This window comes from Synchiropus splendidus, chromosome 8 (genome assembly GCF_027744825.2).
Source record: "Synchiropus splendidus isolate RoL2022-P1 chromosome 8, RoL_Sspl_1.0, whole genome shotgun sequence".
NCBI lineage: Eukaryota > Metazoa > Chordata > Actinopteri > Syngnathiformes > Callionymidae > Synchiropus > Synchiropus splendidus.
In genome coordinates, this window is record NC_071341.1 from 24,654,468 (window position 1) to 24,679,936 (window position 25,469).

Consider the following 25,469-nt stretch of genomic DNA (forward strand, 5'->3'; position numbering starts at 1 on the left):
ACATTCCAGCACTTTTTCACCGGTCTGTCAGCGTGTGAGCGGAGCCGCTGCGCTGCTCAACTCGCCACATAGGAAGAGGTCAAGTCAGACGTGAGCCTCGCAGCCGATTGTCAGGTGAGCAGTGGGTTCTCTCTGGCCCGCTGGAGACCTGAGCACTTTAGCAGGCTGCTTATTCTACATTTCCCCGGGATGGAAAAGTGTCATCCTTTCGGAGTCAATAATTAATGTCAGATATATTTAACCCCTGGTCTGAAATATTGAATTTGACCCAGAAGCCATCCACAGACCTGAGTTAAAGATGCACTTTGCTCTGGGAATTAGCTTCTGAATTGAAAGACATTAGTGCTGACATGGTGAGTGGCTGCGTGCTGCTGAAGCAGATGTGAAATAATGACCACAGTTCCCCGGTCCTTCACATCTGCGGTGCTTGTCTTCATTTAGGCTGCAGATGTGGCAGCGTTTAACACTCTTCCCTTCCCTCCCTGTCTCTCAGGACGGCCCTCTTCAGAACCTGCTTGGTCTCCATGGCAACAGGCCTTAGGCAGACCTAGGGAAAGCACTGAGCCAGACGGGTCCTCTGTTGGCCACAGTACCTGGCGCTGGACGGCAGTGAGGCGGGTTCCAAGCTCGGGTTTGTAATGATAATGTCCTTTATTCTGTGGCAGAGCAAGAGAGTGCAGGCCTGCCCTCCATGCTTTTCCCTGTTGGCCCATGCTTGTGCCATGCATTGTAGATGGTGTCAGCTCAGTCCAGGATGCACCAGCTCTTTGGCCAAGTGCTGGGCCTGAGGGATCTGTCCAGGGCTGGGGACCTGTTTTCCCTCCGAGACGCTGAGATTGAAGACTGCCTGTCTCAAGCTTTGGACCAGATCAAGTCCATCTCCTGCTCCCCGGTGAGTGGCTGCGACACAGGCACCAGGCCGCCAAGTTCCTTTCTCACCTTTGTGGCCTCCCACTCTAAGGACTACATGACCAATGACAATGACCAGGCTGTGGTGGAGATCTGCATCACACGCATCACCACGGCCATCAGAGAGACCGGCAGCATCGAGAAGCACCGCGTGGCCCTTGTTGGACTCTGGGAGTCCTGTCTGGAACACAACCTCAGCCCGCAGGGCGAGAGCACGGAGGAGACGCCGCACGCCAAGATCGCCTCCGACATCACCAGCTGTATCCTGCAGGTACGCTGCTTTTGCTGGTTTCATTCACGGTGACCTTCCACCCCACGTAGCTGAGCTCAGCGTGGCTGGCGGGATGTTTTTGCTCTCACAAGCCTGTGTTAGCACTGTCTACTGCGGGGTGACCTCAGTCTTCACCTTCAGGGCTGGAATCTGGAGGAACTGCCGAACCATCCCTCACTGTTTCATGTGGGAAGAGGAGTGTGGCTGAAAGCCTGTGAGCACACGGGCGCAGGTCCTCAGGGGTGTTGCCATTATCACACCTGCTCACCAGCGAGGGAGCCTCTTCCTTTTCACTAGCTTTCACTGAACCCTTTTCCCCAGCGGTTGCCTATGCCTCTGACAGAAGTCCTCACCGGAGACCCTCACCTTTGCTCTCCCTAAGATCACAGCCCCCAGCTGTGCAGGTGTGTCCCCCCTGCGCCGCTCAGGAGCTGCCTCATGAGAAACACTGGTACAGAGAGGTCCATCAGAGTGGGGTTGGAGCCAGGCCGGACTGCTGTTGGTCATTAGAGGAAGGCAGTTGTTCGTGTGTCCTGGTGAGGGCGCTATTGCTCTTCACATCCCTTTGGCCTGCTGAACACCGGACTGAAATTCCATAATGAAGCCTTGGCATTTCACATCCCAGCTCATGGACATCATGGCGGGCTGCAGCTTGACTCCAAAAAAGTCCAGTAGTTGAGAAGGAAAAAGGAAGGTCATCTCTCACAAAGCTCCCAAATGTTTTCACTCACTGTTTTAGGCACGTTTTGCCACCTGCCACCTCTTCAGGACCTGTATGCCTCTAGGACCCAGAGACGTGCAGGTCGGATCAGAGCCGACCCTTCTCACCCTGGACAGGGACTGTTTGTTCCTCTTCCCTCTGGCAGGAGGCTACGGTCCATCCAGACCAGAACCTCCCGTCACAGGAACAGCTTCTTCCCCTCGGCCGTGAATTCGTGAACAACCTTGTTGTTATTTTATTTTATTTTATTTTATTTTATTTTATTATTTATTTACTTTTTGACTGCACGTTATTCCAAAACACTTTCCGAGATAGTGGGCTCCCCACTGACCATGGCAATAAATTTGATTCTGATTCTGATTCTGACGTTTTCAAAGTTCATCTACCACATGTGAGTCCGTGTTTGTCTCCTTCAGAACTACAGCTGCCCCTCAGTCATGGAGCTGGCTGTGCCTGTGGCCGTGCGCTTCCTACACAGAGGGAACCCAGAGCTCAGTCGAAACATGTCCAGTTACCTCTCGCTCGCCGCAATCGCTCAAGCCGACCTGCTGGCCGAACACACGCAAGCCATCAGCCAGAGTGTGATCGCAGGTAAGGTCCTGTGGCGGAACACGTGGCGGCGCCGATACTCCAAGATCAGCACAGGGTCAAGAGAGGACTCCTGTCAGCAGGGACAATACAGTGGGTTTTTCATTTTTCTGAGGATCTGTGTTTCTCCTATGAGCCAGTCTATTTCAGTAGTATGAACCTAAATCAGCATCACTTTAAAAAAGTGCCTTCTAGTGACAATCTAAACCCTGTTCACAGTTGATGCAGAAAACAGTCAGATATTTGAACGTTTTGGAAGATAAAATATGGTGTGATTGTAGATGGCCGACTCTTGAAGAGCCCAAATCTGGCAGTTGAGATCAGAGTGGAGTGAGTGGTGGATGTTCCTGTGTGGGTGGATGCATTCTTCAGGTGCACTCAGGAGGAGTTGTGTTTGGAGAAGAGAGCCAGTGAGCTGAGGCGAGAGAGCAGCTCTGATACGGCCCTTCAGCCGCTGCCCCCGCGCTGTGAGATCTTTCATGAGCGTCGCCTTCTTATTATTGTGGACAGATGGAGTCAGGGAGGGCGGACTGCTGGGCCCCAACAGCTCTGCACGTGCACTGTAGCCCCGAGACTGTTGAAGGCCATTAGTGTGGACAGGAAGAAGCAACACTTCATCTCCTCTCTTCCATGCAGCACAGCGCTCACTCGTGATGGTAGAGCTCAGTGAACTGCAGCCCATTGTCTGCTGCTTCTTCTGAACACACATGCTCCTCGGCAGAGCGCTGAACAGACGCTTGAAACAAGGCTCTGAAATACCAGCTGCACTTATTCTATTCCCTCAGACAGGCAGCGATGGTCCACTCGTCAAGCATAAGCAAACATGTAGAGAAGAGGAAGATGAGTGCGGCTGGGTGGCATGCTTCGTGTGATGACAGACTTATGTGGGTGTTCATTTCTGATTGAGTGCAGCCGAAGCCACGCTATAGTAAAGATGTGTTTGGTTGGTGGAGATAACAGCCAAACTGGTGTGGAGGCGCTGCAGAAGGGGAGTTCCCACGGAGATGAAGACTGTCCCCGAGGATCAAGGCTGGGTGGAAGGTAACACCACTTTGGAATCTGTCTTGTGTCAGATCAGGCTCCCTAATGTGTAGCGACTGTACGGGGTCAGGCGGGTTAATTCCAAGGGAGGTGCTTGGTGCCACAACATACCATGGTGGAAAGAACAACCATCTCAACCTGTTCTTAGCATCAGCTTTGCTCGTGGTTCTATGGAGGACAGCAGTTCTTTTTTTCATTCTGATGAAGCCAGACGATAAAACGGAATCCTGCAGCTTCAGCTGAGGAAGGCCAAGTAAAAAAGACTTCAGAAGTCAGCGAGTAGTCACACAAACGTGTTTATTCATGTCCCTACATTCTACATGAAGCCATCTAACAATCTTACACAAAATATGGACAAAATACATTCACCACATCGTCAAACATCCTTGCCAAATATATTTCAAAAAACTGTGTAAACATCATCCTCAGTTACTTCGAGTATCGAATAGTACCGTAATAATAATAATAAAAAACACGCATCTGGAAAATATGAAAGGCGCATCTATCAAAAAGAACAAATAGCCACTCCTAAGTAAAAGACAATAGGAATATGAGATATTTAATACACGCTCATGTAAACAAATACTGGTGAAGAAACCAATCGAATGCACCTAAAACACACAATATTCCTTTGAAATGATCCAAAAATCCAGCATGACCAACACAACAATATATTTCACAGCTCGTAGGAAGCACTGTTCATTCTGTCACAGCGCCGTTCTGGTTGGGTCGTGACCTATCCACCTCAGTTTGCTGTACCTGGCAACACGTGTGGGACGTTTGTCTTCAGTGTGTTTACTGACTCTGTTCCGTGAAGCACAACTCCTAGTATTTTTACCGTGTCTGAATGAGTTTAAAGGTTTAGCTAGTAGAGGTCGCGCCGCACTGCGCCTCGTTCTCACCGTCCAGCATCAGATGGTAGCGTCAACCCGCTCACGGCTCGGAGAGCAGTTTTTCCTCAGTTTAAACCAAAGCTTTTGACCATAGGATTCACCAAGGGAGTCTCTTAGTTGGTGAACTGGGCTCCACCGTGAGGCACCATCTCCGTCACCCCCCACGCCACCAGGTTTCCTCTCTGCTGGCAGCCTTCGCCCTCACGCCTGGCCAGCTGGCCGATCTGGTTCTGGGACAGAACTCTGTCCCACATGTTCACGCCCGTCATCTGCCCTGCAAAGGACAACTTGGCATCGAACCCTCCCTCAAAGCCCGACACTCTGCTCCCTGAACCTGGGGGGCAGCAGCCGTTCCTCTCCTGCCCAAGCTGCAGGGAGCCTCCATCGGGTATGGTGTGGCCCTCTGCTACCCCCGGGGTGGAGGCCACCTTCCTCCCACCGGCCCACAAGGATGCCAGGCCCTGCTGGGTGGACCAGGCCCCGCACAGGTGCATCCACTCTGAGGTCTTGACCACACCGGCCGCCTCCACCAGGTGCGCCTCCCCTCCGATGGTGAGGAAGGCCGAGGCTTTGCTCAGCAGCAGCTGGATCTCGTAGGGGTTGCGTCGGTTGCCGTAGGAGAGGAGGACAGTCTTGTTGGAGACGGCGTTGGGCTTGACCCACATGCAGACGGTGAAGGAGGAAAGTGAGAGCGGAGCATCCGGGAAGACGGAGGTGAAGATGCGGCGGGATCGCATGGGGAACAGGAGGGCCATCTCACAGCCTGCGCAGCGACACGAGACGAGAAGTCAGCGCCAACTCGCACCTGCTCCCACCACACGTACCAAGACCTCCACTGCACACACGCTTGCTCAGCACAGACGGGCACAGAACAACACTACCAAACCTCGGAAATAAATAGCTAAACAGTGGTATCTTCTCACACCAGGAAGGTGAGTCCAGAAGGAGTGACTCTGGATCCTGCCAGGGGCCAAGCGTTCAAAGCTAGCAGTCCTTCAAACAGAGGCTGATACCAGCGTTTCCTGCCACGTGAGCTTCAGCAGGCCACACATCTGGTCCGTCTTCAGCCTCGTCTCTTGTCTCGCTCTCTCCGCTCGCCGGCCTGGCGGCCAGAGTTGGGCCCCCGGGCCATGGGTTTGGCCAGTGAATCTGCTGACAGGAATGAGCCTGACAATCCTGGAGTGTCAGAGGAAAGGAGCCGGTGGGTGGCTGCAGCACAGGTGGTGACATGTCTTCTCGTGTGGACTGCCTTCCACTCCGTCGGGTGGGTCTTGCCTGTGCGCTGCTTGGTGGTGGGGCGCATGTGTGTTAGCGTGTTCTGGATCTGGCTCCCATCTGGTTCTCCTTTTCTCGGAGCCCTGCTGATTACAGCTCCCTCAGCGCTCCAAGTGGGCCAGAGGACCATTTGGGACGTGGGGGCGGGGTGTGTGTGTGTGTGTGTGTGTGTGTGTGTGTGTGTGTGTGTGTGTGTGTGTGCTGAGAGAGTGATTCACCTTTCATGAATGAGTTCTTGTAAATCAAGATAATCGGTGCTAAATGACCGAGTCAGCGTCCAGGAAGCTTTGGCTTTGATGCCACTGAACAGCAGCAACTGAACTGTGCGGCCCGTCTTTAATCCTGTTTGGGCGCCAGTGTCGGGGACGGACGCGTGTTCAGAAGCTGATCTCAGACCCCCTCCTGACCCAGATGTGTCAGCGTGGTAAGTGATGGAAGTGAAGGGTGCAGGAGGTGGTGGGTGAGCTGTGGGAGCAGGAAGTGATGGCTAGAGAGACGGATGTTTTACCTGCGGGCAGGTATCTGCGCCTGGAGGAGCGGCGCGCCTCTTCCAGCTCCACTCTTGTCTCCTGCAGCGCAGCCAGCAGCCCCTCCAGCCCGTCACCGCCGAGCTGGGCAGGCTGGAGCGCGGCCCCCTCCTCTGCTCCCGGGCTGCTGAAGCAGCTGCTCTCCAGCTTGGCAAGCCGGGACGCCTGCGACTGCACTGTGGAGAGAAGCTCCCGCAGCATCTCCTCCACCGCTGAACTCCCACCACCAGCTGAGGAAAGGGTCTCTCGCAGGCGAGCTTCCACCTGCGCCGCCGCCCGTCTTCCTGCCGCCTCAACTGCCAGCCCGCAGGAGCCTTCGTACTCCGCCAGAAACCTGAGCCACGCAGCAGATGGAAGAACCAAATCCGTGAGACCTTCTGTCCGACCTGCACTGTGGCGAAGGCTCTCATCAAGGTGCCTTCAGCCTCAGCACCCACCGGAGGATTTCCCCCTTCACGGAGCTCATCTCCACTTTGATGATGTCATCAGCGTACTGGAGCAGCATGGTCTCCCTCATCTGACTGTTCTCCAGCATGGAGAAGATCTTGTCCCACTTGGTGAGGTCCGGAGCGCGGCAGGGCGTGGTGCTCGGTGTAGCTGAGGAAAGAATGAGATCAGACCTCGGAACATTCCCCACAGATGTTCCTGAGCAAGTTCCTGAGCATGTTCCTGATCAGATCCCAACATCTATAGAGTCGTGGCCTTTTAAAGGCCGATAACCATCAAGATATTAGAATGAAATGTGATGGTTAATAGGTGTGTGAGGTCTGAGCAAGTGATTTCATGTGGAAGATCTGGTGCTTCCCTTGGACTCTGTGTCTCAGTGAAAACAAGTGGCTTTCTTTGTACTGATAGAGACAGATGACTCGTCAGATCATAGCAGTGTGGAGCAGGTCATGGTGTTTCCAGCAGAGAAGGTTTGAAAATGCTTCTGGCCACTTGTCTTCACCACCAGAAACAGAAGGTGATGTTGCCGCGTAGACTTCCCCTCTCAGTCGTGGTCAAAGGGCCGTTCAAGGAAGCCAAAAGTGGTGTGGTGAGACAAGGAGGGGAGGAAGATCCTGTGATCATCTGGCTTCCTCAGCTGGGGAGGGACGGACTCGGAGAAGAGGGACAAACACACCAAATCAAGTCCAGGGGGTAGAACGTTCCCTCAGAGAGCAGCACATTGTTCTGATTATCTCACTGTGATCTATGAAACATGGCACGTGGTGAAATAACCACGCAAACGGAGCCATGGAATGTCAAGCTCATCTGGGTCAGGAGAGTCCTGAGCCTCCTCCAGGTGTAGCTGGGTCCAGAGTCCTGGCCCTGCCGTGAGCCCAGGGTGCTTCTGCTGAGTCATCGGCCAGACTGGCCAAGTGGCAGCGCTATTGTCCGCTCCAGTCTCATCTCTAATGGCTTGGCAGATCCGCGGCTTCCAGACAACAAGCACAGCTCGCTGGGTCTGGAGGCCAACTGTGCAAACAAGCAGCCACTTGTGTGCTGTCTCCCTGCTCTCTGTTGGGACACGGCGCTCCGAGAAAACAGGTGAAGAGGTGCATCCGTGGAGCTGGGCACCTCGGCTTCACCGTTAGAGTGTGAATGAATGTGGCAGGAATAGAGTCAAGAAAGAAGGCGGATCTGACAGGAGTGGAGGCTAGAAAACAAGGGTCACTCACGCTCCGGCGTCTCTCCCTGGCTGATTTCGTTGTAGTAGTTGTCAGCGTAGTTGACCTCGATGTCGTCCTCGTAGGCCAGAGCGAGGCACAGGCAGGACAAGAGGGCCAGGGGGATCCTCCAGCGAGCCATGCTGACCTGCCTCCGTGTGTGTGTGTGTCTGCGCCGCTGCTGCCCTCCTCTCTCTTTTTCAAGCTTTCATTCAGCGCTGGTCCCGCCTCCCTCATGACTCTCCCCACCTCCGTGTCTCCAGCCTCCCTCATGAAATGCTGAGCAATACTTTGGCAGGCGACCTGGCTGGTGAAATACTTTCACTGCTCGCACCATCACTTCACAGCCTCGCGGGGCTGCATGCGTGCGTGCGTGTGTGTGCGTGTCTGAAGCTGTCATGACCGACAGAGTCAGTGCTCAGTGCCACAACACACTTTGGGATGGAACAAGTGGTCATTGAGCCAGAGACCTGTAGGTGGACTGGACCCGAAGTTCTCATCCACTCATCCACAACCCTCAGCCTTTCATTGGTCACCTTCAAATCTGATTCAGTGGTGCACTGGTGTGTGTGTTTTTAAATCAGAGTGGGGTAAGAGTGGCCCTCAGGAGGTGGGAGCAAAACCACAAAACCTTCACGTTTGGTTCTGCTTTTACTGGAGTCGTCTTTAGGTTGGCAGATCCTGTCCGTTTTAACTTCTCTCTCAACATGAATGGAAGGTAAAGAATTTGGGATATATTTTCCTGTTTTACTCACAGCTCTGTGAGATAGTCATCACTCAAGGACCTTGCTGTATCTATGACTTCTGTTTTAAATCTAGAGTGAAATGTGAGCAAAATGCAGTAGAGTATAAGCAACACACACTTTAAGCATTTCTCTTCTCTTTGCTTATATGATCTTAGTTTTCTCACAACACTCCACACCCTCCACGCCCCCCACACCAGTCCCAGGATGCCATGTAAATAATAATAAAAAGCACATGGCGCCACCAAGTTGCTCATTTCACGTGACTTTAGAAGATGAAATCTCTTAAACAAGTGCCATGAAACATGAACTGTGTCCATGGGGGATTGACCTTGACTTTCTGGGCTGACACTGTGCATGACACTGAAGGTCACATGAAAGGTCCCTGACTCTAGCAGGGCACCGGAGCCGTACAAGTCGACGACACTTTGGCTGCTTCGTAGGCGGAGCACGTAGAAGAGCGTTTGCTCAGACGCCTGAGAAACGGCTCTGCTCTCTTTGTTTTGACAGAGCTCACAGTACACAGTGTAGCTTCTGACTGGAAGGTGTTGCCTCATTCGTCCCGTGTGCCCACTCTTTGCTTTGGTTCCGGGGAACTCTTTGCGATGAGTGGGATCGACTGAGATCCAAGGTTTTGCTGCTGGTCAGTGGCTCCGCTGAAGGTGGTGTTCTCACTCTCAACAGTGCGGTGACGTGGAGACCTGCATTGTGCAACAGTGAAAGAATGCATGTGCGGTGGGAGAGTGAGTAATGGGAGGTCTGTGGGGGGCCGCCGCCTGCCGGAGTCAGATTTAAATGGCAACCCCTGCGACTCATGGAAAGAGGAGGAACAGGTTTCCTGAGTTCAGCTCTCACTCAGATGGTGAGAGTGGCGCTGTGTGCGCGTGTGTGTTGGGGCTCCGTATAAATCAAGGCCAGACGTCAGGCTTCTCTCAATGCTTCCATTGTTCTCGGGCCTTGTTGTGTGTTGATCCTGCCTAGCGAGGCGCTGTGAATGGTGTGCTCGGGATGTGTATCAGTCTCCAGCCAGCGGCCAGGCTGAAGAGGCAGCATGGGTGAAGGCACCTCATGGTCCAGGGTGGAGGGCGGGTAGGTGTGCACTCCTGTGTCACCGCCGCTGCCGCCGCCTGTGCAGAGCAACGCCTGATGATGCTGGTGTCGTCCGTGTGCAGTGTGGCTCAGTGGGAGTGTGCAGACTGAGAGCAGGAGCTGGAGGGCTTGGTGTCATCCAGGTCATCTAGTTCTTCACAAGAGCTGCGACTCACACAGTTGGCTCATCTGGCCGCCGACTGACCAAGTGCTCAGTAGCACACGAGCCAAGCGTCTGTCTGTCACTGGCTGGCCCTGCTCACCTGCAAGAGCTTCGACTCCTGGGGAAGAACGGCGAGGAGCCTCCCTCCCTCCCTGCGTCTCTCAACTCAAATGGATTTATCCAACTGACAACTCTCATGTCACAGACCCGAGTCGCTAGGGTCTTCAGCACATGTCGAACTCCAGGCCCCGGAGCCAACTCTGACCACCACGTGGCTTCACAGGAGATGTTTGCTGTTTCAGAGCCCAAACATCTCGTTTCCAAACCAGACGCGCTGTGGACGTGGAAGACTATTATGGGCTTGTTGTCGGGAGTTTAGTGCCGTGGCTCTGTGGAAGTCTTTGGCCTTGAAACCGCGGGGATGGTTTCATAACGGGGCCTGGACGAGCTGCGTGCTTCTGTCAGCCTCTGTCCTGCGATGCCTCCTGGTCCTTCACTGCTGGCTGCCAGTGTGCAGCGGCACTTCCTTTCCTGTCACAGTGACCGTCCGATCTTCTCGCTCACACCAGAGTGCAGGCCACTGCCAGTCAGCTCACTCCCCGCACTGCACAGCCCTGCTTCCTTCCAGTCTGGAGGAGAGGAGCCGACAGTGAGGTGTTGGCTGACACCTGTTTGGCCGTCAGGCGCCCGGGGCTGCAGCTCCGGAGCGGGTCCGTCTCCTGTCCTGTCCAAATAGCATTCCTCAGGACGCTTCTGTGAGTGCTTCCCGCTGGGATTCATGGTTATTGGCTGCTGCCTGTCACCTTTTCCTGTGATTTGTGTGGGCGGTCTGCTCAAAGCAGAGTGGAGGGTCTTGTGCAAGAGTTCAGGTGAGCGAGGGCGAGGAGTCCGTCTCTCTCATGAGTCTTGTTACTGCGACTCCTGAGCCCTGAAGGTTGAGGCAGCCTCACTTCAGCTCTTCCTTTGGCTGAAACCCAGCTGGTTTTCCAAAGCAGTGTCGTGATGTGATGGAAACCTGGGCTTCAGGGTTGCAGGCTCTGGGTTCCTCCTTTTTACGATTCCTTGCTATTTAGTTTCCGCTGCACCTACAGGACCTGACCTGGATGGCTGTGAGACATGCACAGGGGAGGTGTAGGACTGGCCGAGAGAGAGCCAGCGTGCGGAGGACGGAGGCCGAGTCCACCCAGTCTCCCCACCTCAGCTCTTCTTGTCATTGGTCCCCAGGCCTGCAGCAGTGGCCGGACACAAGAGGCTTTGTTGTGAAATCAAACCAGTCTTTCTGCTGGTGGACGGCAATCAGTCAAAGATGTTCCTCCAGCGCTTGGCCAGGGCTCGGGGAATTCTCTGACACAGAGGGTTTACTGAAGCCACCAGTCAGTGTAGTCACTGTCGTCCACATCTGTCCAGAGGTTTCAGCCGTGAGTGGGGTCAGTACCGTCTTCTTCCTCCTCCCTCTGATGAGTGGCTTGAAAGGAGAAGTTTGCTATCACCAGGGTCACCAGGGTCAGGCTGGAAACACGCGCGCAGGTAATGATGTTTTCAATAGGGTCGCGCCTCCAAACGTGTGACTTTGCAGTGCTTTCCACCCATTTTACCAGCGTGAAATGATCCATTATGGCTGTGACCTTCACCAGTGACCTTGACCACAGTGGCATTATGATGAGACGCTGCAGATTGATGGGAACATTGTGCTGACAAAGGAAGTGACACGTGTGACTGACCTGTTGTGTCGGCCTCTTTAACTCCTTCATTCAGTTAACTGTTCTTTATACGTTTTTGTTTATTTTCAATAAAGTGCTGAGAATAAACCATAACTGTCAATGAGCAGACAGACAGACAGACAGACAGACAGACAGGCAGGCAGACAGACACACAGACAGGCAGACAGACAGGCAGGCAGACAGACACACAGACAGGCAGGCAGACAGACAGACAGACAGACAGACAGGCAGGCAGGCAGACAGACACACAGACAGGCAGACAGACAGACAGACACACAGACAGGCAGACAGACAGGCAGACAGACAGACAGACAGACACACAGACACTCAGACAGACAGACAGACAGGCAGACAGACAGACAGACAGACAGACAGACAGGCAGACAGACAGACAGACAGGCAGACAGACAGACACACAGACAGGCAGGCAGACAGACAGACAGACACACAGACAGGCAGACAGACAGACAGACACACAGACAGGCAGACAGACAGGCAGGCAGGCAGACAGACAGACAGACAGGCAGACAGACAGACAGGCAGACAGACACACAGACAGGCAGACAGACAGACAGACACACAGACACGCAGACAGACAGACAGACACACAGACAGGCAGACAGACAGGCAGACAGACAGACAGACAGACACACAGACAGGCAGACAGACAGACAGACAGGCAGACAGACAGACAGACAGACAGACAGACAGACAGGCAGACAGACAGACGGACAGAGACAGGCAGACAGACAGGCAGGCAGACACGCAGACACACAGAGGGCAGGCGGGCGGGCGGGCGGACGGACGGACGGACGGATAGACAGGCAGACAGACAGGCAGACAGACAGACAGGCAGACAGACAGGCAGACAGGCAGGCAGACAGACAGACAGACGGACAGAGACAGGCAGACAGACAGGCAGGCAGACAGACAGACAGACAGACAGATGGACAGACAGGCAGGCAGACAGAGACAGACAGGCAGGCAGAAACACAGGCAGACATTAAAAGGTGTCAGTGTTGACTGTTAACATACTGTTAGAGCAAAGACCAACGGCGTGTTTCCCTTCTTTGCTGTGACGTCTGGTGCCAGGTAACCACATGTTGCTGCGCGTCTTGCCCTCCGTCTACCCCAAAGACCCGGACATCATCCACCGTCACCTGGGCAGCCTGACTGCCATGGTGCCTCAGCTGGAGCCTGCGGAGCAACAGCACCTGCTCAAGCTTCTCCAAATGGTGGCGGAGCAGCATCCGCTGGTGAGTCTCCTGTTTGGACGCAGGCTGCTGTGAAGCAGGGTGCGTGAAGCCCCAGAACTCCCCGCTGCTTGGGATGACTCACTCTGAGTCAGACTTGGAAGCGCCTGAACAAGTCATGGATGCAAATGAGCCGTGCGTGAGAGGTTGATATTTCCTGGGAGGAATCCCCTCCACCCCACGCCGGGGCTGAGGCCGGGCAGCAGCGCACGTCATGCTCAGCAGGGACGCGCTCACTGGCATGTGCACGTTTGAGGGACACGTCTTTGGCCATCTCCAGGGGCTTTATTGTCCTCCAGCCAACGAAGTGACTGAGGCGTCCACACGACAGACATTTCTTTCTAAAGATATCTGAAAATCAATTCGTTTGAGCCTGGAAGGTTGTTGTCCAGTTGACACGACTTCATTCATGAACATAACATGGTTGACCTCACGAAATAGGAGAAAAGTTCAAAAGACATTTAGCAGAACTGGGCCTATAAATATAAAGACCCCTTTGAAGCAGCAAGTTAGTCTTCAGTGAGAAGACAGTTCAGAACATGCTTAATCCAAGTGTGAAACTCTGGTGTCGTGACTGTCGCCATGGATTGGCTGAATCATGAGTTGATCGTTCATTGTTTTTTTCTGATAAACCCAAACCGAGGGACACCCTGGAAAGTGTGCCAATCCATGTGGACGCACACACCCACACTTGGGGACAAGTGAGTGACGTGTGCATAGCTTTGGGAGGAAAGCTGAGTGCAGAACTCACCACACATGTTGCTGGTGTGGGAGCCATGAAGAAGATGGCAGCGGCCGCTGCCGTTGACCCATGAGCAAGGCAGAGCTAAGTGACAGTAGTAGCAAGGCAGGCTGTGCGGTGAGGAGCAGCCGGTCTGGAGCGTCCTCACCCCTCTCCTCTCTGCTCTCTCCTCAGTGCTGATCATTTGTGTGCTTCCCTCCGACAGATGCTGAGTCCCCAGGTGCCCGCGCTTGTCGCTTACCTCGGCGACCGCCACCTCGCCCAGGCTGTCATGGCCACGCTGGTGGGCGTGTCCCAGGCCAGCCCCTCCTCGCTGCTCAGCTTCCTGCCGGTGCTGAGGGCGGCAGGACAACAGAGCCCGGCGCTCCTGGGTCACGTGAGCAGAGTCCACGCTGCCGTGGGCATCATCAGTGAGGTAGTGACTCGTCGTGGCTCTGTCACTGGCCGCAGGTTTCTCCCTCCGCCATGTCCGTCTGTGGTGTGGAGGAAGGAGAGACTCTCTTGACTTGGCTGTGTAGTGCTCCCCTGCCCTCCTCTGACCTCACAGCGCTTCATGTCGTCTCTTGGTAAAAACAGCGTGGACCCGTCCCGGTCTGCTCCAGCGGCTCCAAACCGTGGGCGAGGTCAGTCCAGAAATGTGTGACAGCAGCCGTTGTGTCCGCGTAAGAAGAGAGCTCTGTTGTGGTCTGAAGGATGGCGAGGTGACGCGCACGTCTGTGACCAGGCAGCCGCCTGTCCTCGTGTGGCGCGTCGCTCCGCTCATGACGTGGCTCGTCAGCGTTCAGATGTGAGAGCAGCAGGGCTGCAGCTCACTTGTCATGCCAGAAACAAACTGCTTTCTCCCACTCTGGAGTCAGTCGTCAATGTTTCATGACAAACGGTCCCGTCAGGCTGCGCAGTACTGGGCAGTACTTGGCTATCTTCTGCAGTGTAGTCGTCCATATGGGGCTGCAGCCAGTCAGCTTCCTCCGCCGTGGTCTCACCTGTCCTCTTCATACGCTCCTCCTGTCCTCAACGGAAAGGCTGTGTTTGTCACTGCCGACCCACATGGCTCCGTGTGAAAGAAAGGAAACTTGACACCAGAGGACAAGGTTGCAGCAACTGTTTCCACTTGACCTAGAGGCAGCAGGAATGTATTGATCCTCTTCAGGTTCTGTTTTGGCCTGTGAAACGCTGCGTCCCGTGGCCAACTGCTACTTTCATTTGTGCAGAGCTTCGACGTATTGGACATTCCAGCGCAGTCAGATGGCCCCTGAACCCACCGGGGCCCGTCCTCGCGTGGCCTTCCCCAGATTCATGAAGGTCCAAAAGAGCCACGCCGTCACAGCAGAGTGGATCCATGTATATACTGAGACCAAAAACTTGCTCCGACCTGAACTGTGCCGCGGCCCGTAGGAAGTGTGTGAGTGAAATGAAAACATCTACAGCAGAACTTGACTATTGAAAGGAGGGCGCGATCACGGATGTGTTTTCGACCGATCAGATCAAAGCTCTGCCATGATGGCGCTGGCTGCTGCGGCAGGGTTTGGCGCAGTAACCAGGTTAACCACACAGTAACCTTTGCTGGCACCAAAGAGCTGAGCCATGGGCCTCTGCCCTCTGTGGCCGCGGCTGACTGAGTGGTCCTTAACGGGAGGTGAACATGGCCTCTGGACTGACTCGGGGTGTGGGAGTGTGCGCAGCAGGACGGTCAGTCGGGTGAGGTCACGCACCGACATCGCTCTGGTGTGTGCAAGCGAGAGGGCCAGTGTGAAGAGGGCCAACCTCAGGGCTCATTCAGGTGCTCAGAACTGGCTCCACTGCTATTCAACACACACAGTTTAGAGACAGCTGATCCTAAGCAAAGATGAAGGAGCAGCACAGCTGTGACCCGCTGTCCTCATGGATACACGGTGTGCAACCATCCAGTGGCACCCTGGGCCTCACCCTGCTGTCCTGTCTCTCTTCACACTGGAAGCGTTTGGAACATAGCCCTGGTTGTTCTGGGAAGTGAAGGCCTCCTGCGATCCAGCCACACGCAGACGCTGGATTCTGGCTCCGTTACGCAACATCCTGATGGTGCAATGCTGTTATTGCCACTGTTGGGATGTTTGGGACGCAACGATGTGACACGGGCCAAATGGAAACCAGACCCAAACAGAGCGTTGAGCACCAAACAGAAGCGCAGGTGACTGTTGTGGAATGTCTGGAAGGTGAGCTCCACTGCTGGATTGAGAAGTGATTCTGTGCCAGATGTTGTGCTGTGATGGTTTGTGAGCCCAGTGCTTGGACAGTGTCACTGTGTGAGTGTCAACAAATCCCAGGATTGACTCGGTCCACATCCCTGCCCCACGTGAAGGACTGGCAGGAAATACAGTGGCTTCTCTGCCTGGCTCCAAATGCTTCAGTGGCGCACAGTGGGACGGTGGTGAGGAGGTGTGGAGCCGGCCTGCATGTTCCTCTGGTGCTTCTCCTCCTCCCACAGTCCCACAGGGAGCCTGGTGGAGCAGTCAGAACCAGAACCAGCTTTACTGCCATGGTCAGTGGGGACACCACCAGCTAGGAAAGTGCTTTGGATTCAAGTGCTGTCATGAATAAAATAAAATAAAACAAGGTCCTCGGTGATGGTGGATCCTAGGAAGCAGAAGGAGTCTACAATGGGGACGTCAAGCTTTCCAGTGTACCACGGCCGTGAGTGTGGGGTCAGGTGGCTTCTCAATCTCTCTCTGAGGGCCCTGCTGCAGATCAGGTGGCAGACACCAGACGTCAGGGTGGGCAGTGTCTCAGGGTCGTGACTCTCTGCTCGCCCAAGTTTGATTCACTCAGGTGTTTTCCCACTCTACTTGGATGAAATCCACCCCTCCCCACCTCTAGCTGAGAGAGCAACACCCGGGGGGCTCACCCAAGGGCCCCATGGAGAAGACAGGCGGCTGTGGCCTGCAGCCTTCCTCCCTTCAGAGTCCTGAAGACGCCCTTGGGTTGGTCTCCACTCATCTGGTCGGTTGCAGATGAGACCAATGTGAAGATGATGAATGAGTGAAAGAGTGGGGGGTGGCACCCATCAAAGGTTCCTGGACGAGTCACGAGTTGCTTGTGACGTGTCTTCAACCTTCAATGTTGTGAATGTGATGGTCTCCGTCGCGTGACAGCGCCAGCCAGTGTCTTGTTCTCTGAGCCTCATCTCTGACTCTTGCTCTCCTTCCGCCTCTCTGTCTCTCCTCTGCTGGAGAGAGAATGTAGCAAACAGCCTTGTAAACTCTCCCCCTGCAGCTCTGTGCTGTGCTCATGAAAGCCCTTTAAATACCTGCCTGATTATAGCGTCGAGGGAGTTGGGACATCCGCTTCTGTGAAGCACGGCAAAACTGTCAGTGGAATTTGTTGAGGCGGCGAGGTGAGAGGGTCAGTGGGGCAGAGAGAAGACTTCACTTCACGCGTTCGGCCTCAGCGCTCGCGCTCAGCGGCGGCGGACGTGGAGCTCCGTGTGGGCTCCTTCCCCGCCAGACTCTTTCAGGTTTGCCCTCACGCAATGCTTTGTTTGGAAGAGGATTTCAACACAGCTCTTAGTACTTTTGGTCTTCTCCCTCCGTGTGGTGATTTGTTGAAGCGCTGTTATGTAACTCTGTCAACATAGAGAAGGCTGTGTCTCGGTGAGTAAACACCACCCCTGCTGAGAATGAGACCTGATGCCAGGCAGCCAGCGCCAAGAGCCTCCCTGCGCCGGGATGCTGTAGAATACCACAGGCCAGCTGTGGTCACACCCCCGAAACAAGGACGGACATGTGGCAGTGAGCTGCGGCATCCACACGGCCCCTGCTGCAGCTGCCAGTCCACACACGTCATGGTCATCCAAGACAAAGCGGCCCTAACGTCAAGTGTGGTCCATGAACTGAGAGTCTCATCATGATGTGGTGGAGCACCAAAGCCCACCAGTGAAGAGTATGGCAGCTGGGACGCCTTTGGGTTTCTGATGCATTGTCTTGTTGCATGGAGAAGCAGTAGTGCCTTGACTGGCATGATCCTGAAACTGTGTTTGCTGCCTCCCCCAGAGACACGCCCGCACTTCCCTGCTCTACCTGCTGTCCCTGCTGGGCAGCACGGAGCACGCCTGCCACCACAGCGTGCTGCAGGAGATCCGAGCGCTGAGCGAGCGCTTCCCCGCTCTGGTGGGAGGCAGCGGCAAGGACGTCTACCGCCTGAGCAACTCCTTCTCTGCAATAGCCAGACAGTTGGGCCGACGACTGGAGGAGAGCGGGGCCGCCAGCTGCAGGTCAGAAGATTTTCAGTCACGCTTCCAGCAAGTCACATGGACCAAAGAGTGGTTGATCTGACCCTGATGTGAAGCTCCTCTGGTTCCTCACATCACCGAGGTTTCTTGACTCGTGTCTGCTCCACACGTGTTGGCAGCAGATGCGTGGAGGCTGGAGGCTCGGCACTATGCTATGTGCCAAACCATGTTGAGCCAGAACATTGGACCCTTTTCTCCGCTGGGTGAAGGTGGACGTGGCTGATCCAGAGAAGCTGCAGGCTGCGTCGCACTACTCAGCTGAATGTTGTTGGAGAAACTTTGTTGAGGCCATACGTTCGGAACCAGAATCTGGAGACTCACATCAGGTCTCAGTTAACCCCCACCGTCGGTTGCTGCACACACACACAGAGAGAGAGAGAGAGAGAGCCATGCAGAGTTTGAGACCCTCGGCTGCCTTACACGCTGCAACACCCCGGCAGCCGAGCGGCTGCTGCCAGATGAGAGGCTCGGAGGCTTGAGGCTGCTTTGCTGGGGGTCCAGAACACGCAGGGGCTGGAGAGAGGGAAAACAAACAGAGGCACATCGAGCAGAGGAGTGTTGCAGATGGCTCCAGGATCAAGAGATGTTACATATCGAGTTTCACAACTCAATAATAATATGCGTTTCCTTTCAGATGGTGAGAAAAGCAATGAGAGAAAGTGACTCCAGGGTAATCCTGCTTCCTCCTGTGTCACAGGTCGGGGCAGGACAAAGGCAGGACGGGGGCATCGGAGCAGGGGCTGCAGCTCGAGCTGCAGAACTGTGAGGAGAAGTCGTGTGAAGAAGAAGAAGAAGCAGAGGAGGAGGAGCCACCTGCTCCCCAGCGGAGGTTGAGTCTGAGCCAGGCTGTCCGCGAGGAGCGGAGGGAAATGAGATTCAACAGGTTGGTCTGAGTGAAGCTCAGTGTCCAGTCAGCCCAGTGGGTCGGAGCTGTTCGTCGAGCTGCCTCTTGACCCGGCCCTCTGTCTTCTCCCACACGTGAACACAGGCGGTCCCCAGCACTGGCACCAGGGTAGAGCAGGGGTGGCCAACCCGTGGCACCCGAGCCACATGCGGCTCTTCACCAAACTGTGTCATTGCCTAAACTAAACGTATGGCATGTGTTTCACCTGTTATTCATTGTCCTTACATATTTGTAGGATGTGGCTCTTTTCAGCAACAAAGTAAAACAACGTGGCTCTTAGCCTCTGACTGGTTGGCCAGCCCTGGTGTAGATCATGGGTTCATGAGGAACGATATGAGCCACAGAGAAGGTCCAGGTCCAATTCAGGTGGATTTATTGATACCGCTGAGGAGTGATCCCATCACATCTGGTGCAGAGGGTGTCTCCGAAATACGGAGAAGCCCAACGCGCCCTGAAACGTTCCCTCCACAACTCCGGATTCATGTGGCGTGGCGCTCCACAGCCTGATGCTCTTCAGTTGAGCAGCATGAAGGGCCTCCCTCTCCGCCTCCCCTGCTCCCTCTGTTGTCAGAGGGAGTTTTCTTTTCATCATCTAAATCATTCACCTAACTTGCCACATTGAAGGTACACATACGAGCGGAACAAAGAAGCTCTGACTGGGTTCTGGGTTCTACACTTGAGTCACTTGGTAGAATGGTGTTGATCTTTGCATGTCTGCTCCAGGTCCAAGAGCTTAGCCATCGCCGAGGTGCGCTCGCGATCCGCCAACCTGGACAGCGGCGAGGACGGCGAGGCAGCGGAGCACCGCGCTCTCATCTGCAGCACGGAGCGGCAGGAAGTGGCGTCTCCTGAGAGGAAGCCGACGGGCGACGAGCCCTCGGTGGCAGTCGAGGAGGAAGGAGATGAAGGACCGGGCCGAGAGAAGGAGGAGCAGGTGGAATCTGACCGGCTCTTTCAACATCTGAGAGACAACATGGAGAACATCAGCCAGTTCTGTGGAGAGCTGCTGCGTCGGATCCCAGTCCCAGAGCAGTGTGTGATAGAAGGTAATGTGCCGTCGCAACACCTCAGAGCGCGCTGCCCGCTGGAGGCTTTCTCCAAATCATGCTGTGACTTCCTCTCCTCCTCACTGGCTCCATGGTGGTCACGCTGACCTGAGTTATGTCAGGTGCCAGCGAGTGGAGCTGCGACACTTCAGAGCAGTAAATAACGCCAGGCTTATTTTCATAGCTACAACACTAAACATCCATGGCCGTTAAAACTGACACGTGTCTGAGGAAACACGTGGTTCTGGTGGCCTCTTCACGAGTGTGAGTGAAACGGCGGTGAGACCAGGGTGGGGTCACCCTGCTGCTGCTGACCCTTCATTGTTTGGCTTTTCTGGTGTTGCTGAAGAAGGATGTGCTGCGTGTCAGCACCTTCACCCTCAGACTTTTGCACCACAGAACAGAGGCTTCTGAGTTGTCTTGGACTTGTGAGTCACAATCTGCATGGATCTTGACTCAGTATGGAATCACAGTGTGTTCAGGTAGAAGTGGTGGTTCTGGGAAATGAAGCTTTTATTTTGGGAGAAGGAAGCCAGGCGTGGTGTGGAGGTGGAGCTTGGCTCAGGTTTCCTCTCTGTCGTCTGGCGTGAACGTGTTGGCGTGGTCTGTGTGGGTGAACAGGTTCGGCGCGGGGCTGCCTGGCCAGGCTCTCCTTCTCCTGCCCTCTGAAGGGCCACTACTGCCTCTACAGCAAGTCCTGCTTCGTCCTGACCAGCCGCCGGCCGCACCTCTGGCTTCACCTCATGCTGCTGCACCAGCAGGTGCTTGGCTCCTCCTCCTCCTCCTGGGGTGCTGAGGGGAGAGCGGCCCGTGTCTCAGTGGTGTCCCTCTGTTCCCCCTGCAGAGCAGAGCCTCGGCGCCGCTGTGCTCCACCGACCCGTGTGTGGGAAGGCTGGCCGCTCTCTGGGAGAAGACCCGGCTGAAGGGCGCGCACAGCTTCGCCATGGCCGTGACTCAGCAGACCACGCCAGGACAGAAGGTACTTTGAATGTGAAATGACACTTTTGACCAAGACACAAGCGGTTGTGAGGTGGTTCCTGCTGACCTCCAGAGCTGTCCTGACACCTGTCTGTGGAAGAGGCACAGGAGAACCGGGTGGACGTCTCCTGTGGAATAGTCCTGGTGCAAGAAAAGACCTTCGTTATAGCAAGGTGTTTCTCAGCTGAAGACATTGTGTCTCTTCTTCTCCCTTCTGTTGCGCCCTGAAGCTTAGAGGCGACGCCCTCGTCGGTGTGGGCGGGGCCTCCAGTTGGCTGTGAGGACTCACCCTCGCCAGCGTCGGACCTGCAGACACTGTTGCTGGACTTCTTCTCCCTGTCCCTCTCGTGAGCTGGGGAACAGCCTTAGCGCTGGTGGCCTGCTTGTTGGCCCGGGTCTTGGTGGCACCTTCCCCTGTGGTGAAGCACTTCCTGCTGGGCTCATTTGACCCAGGAGCCGTCTCCACTCCCCGAACTGCATGGTCATGATGGCCCTGAGTGCGTCCTTGATCAGCTCAGGGGGGTTTGCTTTCTGTCCCCAAGTATGTCGCTATTGAAGACGTGTTCACGAGAGATAACTGTCTGTAGGATGATCATGACATATAACACATGACAAGTGGGTTCCTCACTGAATTGCCACCCGTGTTCTGTACGAGTCCGTCAGCAGAAGACAAGCTTCTTGGTTTGTCTTTGGACGTTATTTTTTTGTCTGTTTTTATCGAATGGTGCGGTGAACCTCCAGCGTGTCCCGTCCGAACTCTTGTGTGAAGTCATCAAGTGGCTGCAGGTGATACAGAGCTGACGTGAGCGAGAACATCTGCCCAGTCCAGACAGCAGCCGCGGCCCGAGCCTCCTGACCACTGGGGGGCGCGCGTCTGGAGGAGCTCCGAGGAGCCCAGTGACAAGACAGGTCATGACCTTGTGGACGGACAGGTGGGTCCACCTCAGCCAGTGACGCAGGGGCGTTTGTTAACATGAGAAGACGAGGATCACTGCCTTCATGCAGCGGCCTCTGGCTCTGACTCACCACCAGGTTAGGACTGAAGACCAGCGAATGCACTGGCGAGTCGGTGGTTTGTCGACAGTCTGCTCCTCCTCTGAAGCGCACACCAGATCTTTCTTAGTGGAGGGAGTTTTCTCTCCTGTCTCCTCTCCTTTCCCCCTGGTCCTGCTCCTCTTCTCTGCAGCGCTCAGTCGAGGCTGGGTGTCTCCTGCAGGAAGCACCTCTCAAGCCTGCTGCGTCTGGAGCATTTGTTCTGCTGTGGTCTTCTTCCATTCCACGGCTGACGGACCCTGCAGTTTCAGCTAAAATGTTTCTACTGTTCCAACTGGAAGCGCATGGAGCTGCTGGGCTTCTCCTCTGATGGATGAAGCAAGGTTTGAGAGCGCGCCCTGCTGCTCCAACCTCCCAGGACGAGCGTCATGCTGCTTTTTCTGGAGCTCTACTCTCCACTCTCTCTGCCACGATGCAGCAGTGGTCCTGTGGCAGGGATCTGGCCCAGTGTTTCCTTCACCCATGCCGTGCCACAGCCACTTTCAGAGGAGCGATGAGTGACGAGATGTTTGTGGTGGCTGTTGAGAAGATGGGCTGCAGCTCAGGGAGTAGATCTGAGAGAGGTAGAGGAACCAGTGAAGAGGCCACGGGCAGCAGCAGTTGACTTGAGACAATACAAGCCTCTGTCAGAAAACATCTGATCTGATGTGGCTTTGCTCCTAACGTCCCATCTCCACGCCCCCCTCTTTCCTCCAATCCACTCCCGTCCTGCGTCTCCACCTCTGACTCTTCGCTAGCAGTGAAATGAAGGGAGCTTAAGGAGACTCATGTTTGGATTGAAGAATGCTCACCCACAACAAACAAGAGCGGAGACTCCACATTTAGACTCGGCTCTGAGGCCTGCACACATGAAGGTGCTGCTCTTCACTGAGGGCTCCACACTCTTCTCCATCCAGAGCTCTGTGCCTGAGCAGTGGAGCTGTCTGCAGGGCTAGTGAGCAAGTCTCGCCCAGCTGCTCTGCCCCGGGATCTGAGGGCATCATTTGTCAGATCAGCTCTCTCAAACATGGAACTTTGTTATGGAAGGAAACTGGGGGCAAAAACCTCTGGAGCTCTGGATCCGGACTCACGATGGCTCACACAGTCAGGCCAGGACACTTGCTCCAGTGGCCCTGGGTCGGCGGCGCAGTGACCCGTGATCCAGTTAGGATTCAGATCTGACGTGGTCAGGACTGGCACACCACCCCGGAGCCCCAGTGGCTCCTGGTCCGGCTCCAGGATTCAGTCCTGAGGCTTTGGTCCTGAGGCTTTGGTCCTGAGGCTTCAGTCTTGAGGCTTCGGTCCTGAGGCTTCAAGCTTGAAGCCTCAAGTTTGAAGCTTGAGGCTTCAAGCTCGAGGCTGACCAGTGAGCACAGGAGCTGTGGGTGCGAAGAGAGTGTCCCAGCTCCCCGGGGAGCCAGGCCGGGCACTGCAGGAGTGGTGAGGCGCTGTTGCCCAGGTTCCATTGCTGACTCCTTCCCTCTGACTTGTGCCCAGGACCTGGACAGTCTGCAGAGCCAGCTGGAGGACGTGCGCTTCTTTGACCTGTTTGGCTTCAGCGCCGAGGAGGGAGCCTGGCTCTGCTTCATGTGCAACCACCCAGACAAGGCCGCAGGTACGCTGGCCGGCGCCCCCTGCCGTCCCACAGGAGAGCGCTGGGTCCCAGGGAGCCCCAGGTGGTCACTTCTGCCTTGGTCCCTGCTGGTGGATCAGCTGCAGTTTCGATCCTGGTGGTTCACTGTCGCAGCAGTCTGGCTGGGAGCACCACCAGGTGGGCTCCTCATCACCCGGCAGAAGGCACGGACCCACCTAACTGGAGCGGCGGCTGCGTGGTGCCTCAGAAGGCTCCTCCTCATGAGCCAGAAACACTTTCAATGTCCACATTACGTTCGGCCCTTTGAGGCTGATAACAGTCGCTGGATAACGGCCAGCGCCATCTGACTGAAGACCCTCACACTTGATCCGCCTGTGAAGAACAACCTTCCCCTTCACATGTGCTGACCAACTGGACCATTGTTCTCATGAGTCTGGCTCAGGCCCAGCTGATGAATAAACAGGTTTTAAACGACAGGGGTTTGCGGTGACAAGCGTCGGCCTCGAGCGGGACCTTCCCCCGGCCGCGTTCGTGTCGCTTGACCTCAAGCTCAGATCACTTTGGGACCGGGACTCGGCATGTTCTGTATCCTCAGAGGGTTAAAAATGATGGGGATGGTTGAAGAGAGCGCCACCCAGTGGGCTCTGGGAGAGAAGCCTCACCTGAAGCCCGGTCCTCCTCCCTCTCAACCCCGCGCTCTCTCAGCTGTAGTGACTCTGGCAGAAGCCTGAGGGCGCTGTGCTGTCTCCGCAGGCGTGAACCAGGGCGGCCAGCCGCTGATGGAGGGCAAGCTGAAGGAGAAGCAGGTCCGCTGGAAGTTCATCAAGCGCTGGAAGACCCGCTACTTCACCCTGGCAGGGAACCAGCTGCTCTTCCGAAAAGCCAAGTCGGTGCGTAACAATGGAGCAGCAGCAGCAGGAGCGCCACCTGCAGGGAGCCAGCGGCTGGCCTCGCGTGGTGGGCTGCTGCGACAGAGCAGGAGGGAGAAGGTTCCTGCGAACCAAGACACGCGTCTCTGGGAGGCTGAGGGTCGAGTGTCCACGTGCCAGAGGTCGACCAGTCGTCACAGCGTGTCTCAGTTTTACTGCACACAAAAACAATAGAACTTACACCATGGATTGGTTCCATGAAAACAAACACTTCATGACGAGATATATATATAACATTTAAAGTTTCCCGACCGGTTACAGTGTTGTAGGAAGAAAAAAGCTCCTGTTCTGCCAGCGCACGGGTCCAGAACCAGATTGGGCCGGGTTTGCAACCTCGCTCTTCCTCAGTGTTTCCTGCCTGCTGAACTGCAGACGAAGCTTCAGATGAAGCGACGTTGTGTGGCTGTGGTCAGTGGTGACACCAGAGGCTCTGTTGCCGGAGTGACGTCAGACCGAGCCGGTGACTGGTTTCTCACACGACTTTCCCACCAACAGAGCCGCATGCGTCCCTGACTCCCACAGCTGGAGCTGATGATGTCTTCATCAGCACGTAAATCACTTGACAGTGAAGAAGAGAGAGAAAACCAGGCAGCGACTTCTGTGGGTGAAAGGTCAGGCATCGGGGCCTCACGTGTGTCTTCTGTCTCCTGCAGAGGGACGAGCTGGATGACGTTCCCATTGAGCTGAGCAAGGTGCAGAGTGTCAAGGTGAGTCTCAGGCCTGTGGCACAGCGTTTCACCTGCGTGTCACTGAGGTGCGACGCTCTCCCCAGGTGGTGGCCAGGAAGCGGCGGGATCGCGGCCTCCCTCGAGCCTTCGAGATCTTCACCGAGGACAAGACGTACGTGCTGAAGGCCGAGGACGAGAAGCACACGGAGGAGTGGCTGCAGTGCATCAACGTGGCCGTGGCCCAGGCGCGGGAGCGAGAGAACCGGGAGGCCACCACCTACCTGTGACCACCGCGCCTCGCCGTCCTCCTCAGAACAGGGTTGAAGCAGCGCCGCGTGATTGACGTGGACGTCTGAGCAATAAATGCGAGCAGCGAAACACTGGTCTGTGGACGTGTTATGAGCAGCAGCGGCGGCGGCGGCTCGAGCTTTACTCACCGACCCCTGCGCCCTCTGGCGGTGAAGCGAGG

General features: G+C 55.4%; 2 protein-coding genes across 7 annotated transcripts in view; one reads left to right on the forward strand and one right to left on the reverse strand.

Moving 5' to 3' along the window:
* The window catches only part of veph1 (ventricular zone expressed PH domain-containing 1), a 31,724-nt gene extending 6,271 nt beyond the window's left edge, over positions 1-25,453 (forward strand). For 3 of the 6 annotated variants that reach the window (XM_053873713.1, XM_053873715.1, XM_053873714.1), the window contains 15 exons: positions 494-631; positions 734-892; positions 962-1,180; positions 2,318-2,492; positions 12,683-12,846; positions 13,791-14,000; positions 17,611-17,831; positions 18,547-18,732; positions 19,477-19,799; positions 20,421-20,560; positions 20,644-20,778; positions 23,307-23,424; positions 24,157-24,293; positions 24,986-25,039; positions 25,105-25,443. In XM_053873713.1, coding sequence (XP_053729688.1) covers positions 734-892; positions 962-1,180; positions 2,318-2,492; positions 12,683-12,846; positions 13,791-14,000; positions 17,611-17,831; positions 18,547-18,732; positions 19,477-19,799; positions 20,421-20,560; positions 20,644-20,778; positions 23,307-23,424; positions 24,157-24,293; positions 24,986-25,039; positions 25,105-25,287 — 2,424 coding nt within the window. In that variant the 5' untranslated portion in view covers positions 494-631 and the 3' untranslated portion in view covers positions 25,288-25,443. Of the gene's footprint in view, positions 1-493; positions 632-733; positions 893-961; positions 1,181-2,317; positions 2,493-3,058; positions 11,397-12,682; positions 12,847-13,790; positions 14,001-17,610; positions 17,832-18,546; positions 18,733-19,476; positions 19,800-20,420; positions 20,561-20,643; positions 20,779-23,306; positions 23,425-24,156; positions 24,294-24,985; positions 25,040-25,104 lie in introns of those variants that run through there. The other 3 variants (XM_053873717.1, XM_053873716.1, XR_008415722.1) reach the window with 3 other exon arrangements.
* On the reverse strand, positions 3,817-8,065 carry ptx3a (pentraxin 3, long a). The gene is made up of 4 exons (XM_053873728.1): positions 7,887-8,065; positions 6,663-6,822; positions 6,207-6,559; positions 3,817-5,186 (listed from the first exon to the last, which is right to left on the reverse strand). The coding sequence occupies exons 1-4, from the start codon at positions 8,014-8,016 to the stop codon at positions 4,537-4,539; spliced, it is 1,293 nt and encodes a 430-aa protein (XP_053729703.1). The 5' UTR covers positions 8,017-8,065; the 3' UTR covers positions 3,817-4,536.
* Positions 25,454-25,469: the final 16 nt, after the last annotated feature.

Excerpts from the sequence above, each read along its gene's own strand:
- ptx3a (XM_053873728.1), bottom strand. The coding sequence starts at position 8,016 with ATGGCTCGCTGGAGGATCCCCCTGGCCCTCTTGTCCTGCCTGTGCCTC. Across the intron at positions 6,823-7,886 it reads CCAGGGAGAGACGCCGGAGC|CTACACCGAGCACCACGCCC; the intron begins GTGAGTGACCCT and ends TTCTTTCCTCAG. Across the intron at positions 6,560-6,662 it reads GTGAAGGGGGAAATCCTCCG|GTTTCTGGCGGAGTACGAAG; the intron begins GTGGGTGCTGAG and ends TGCGTGGCTCAG.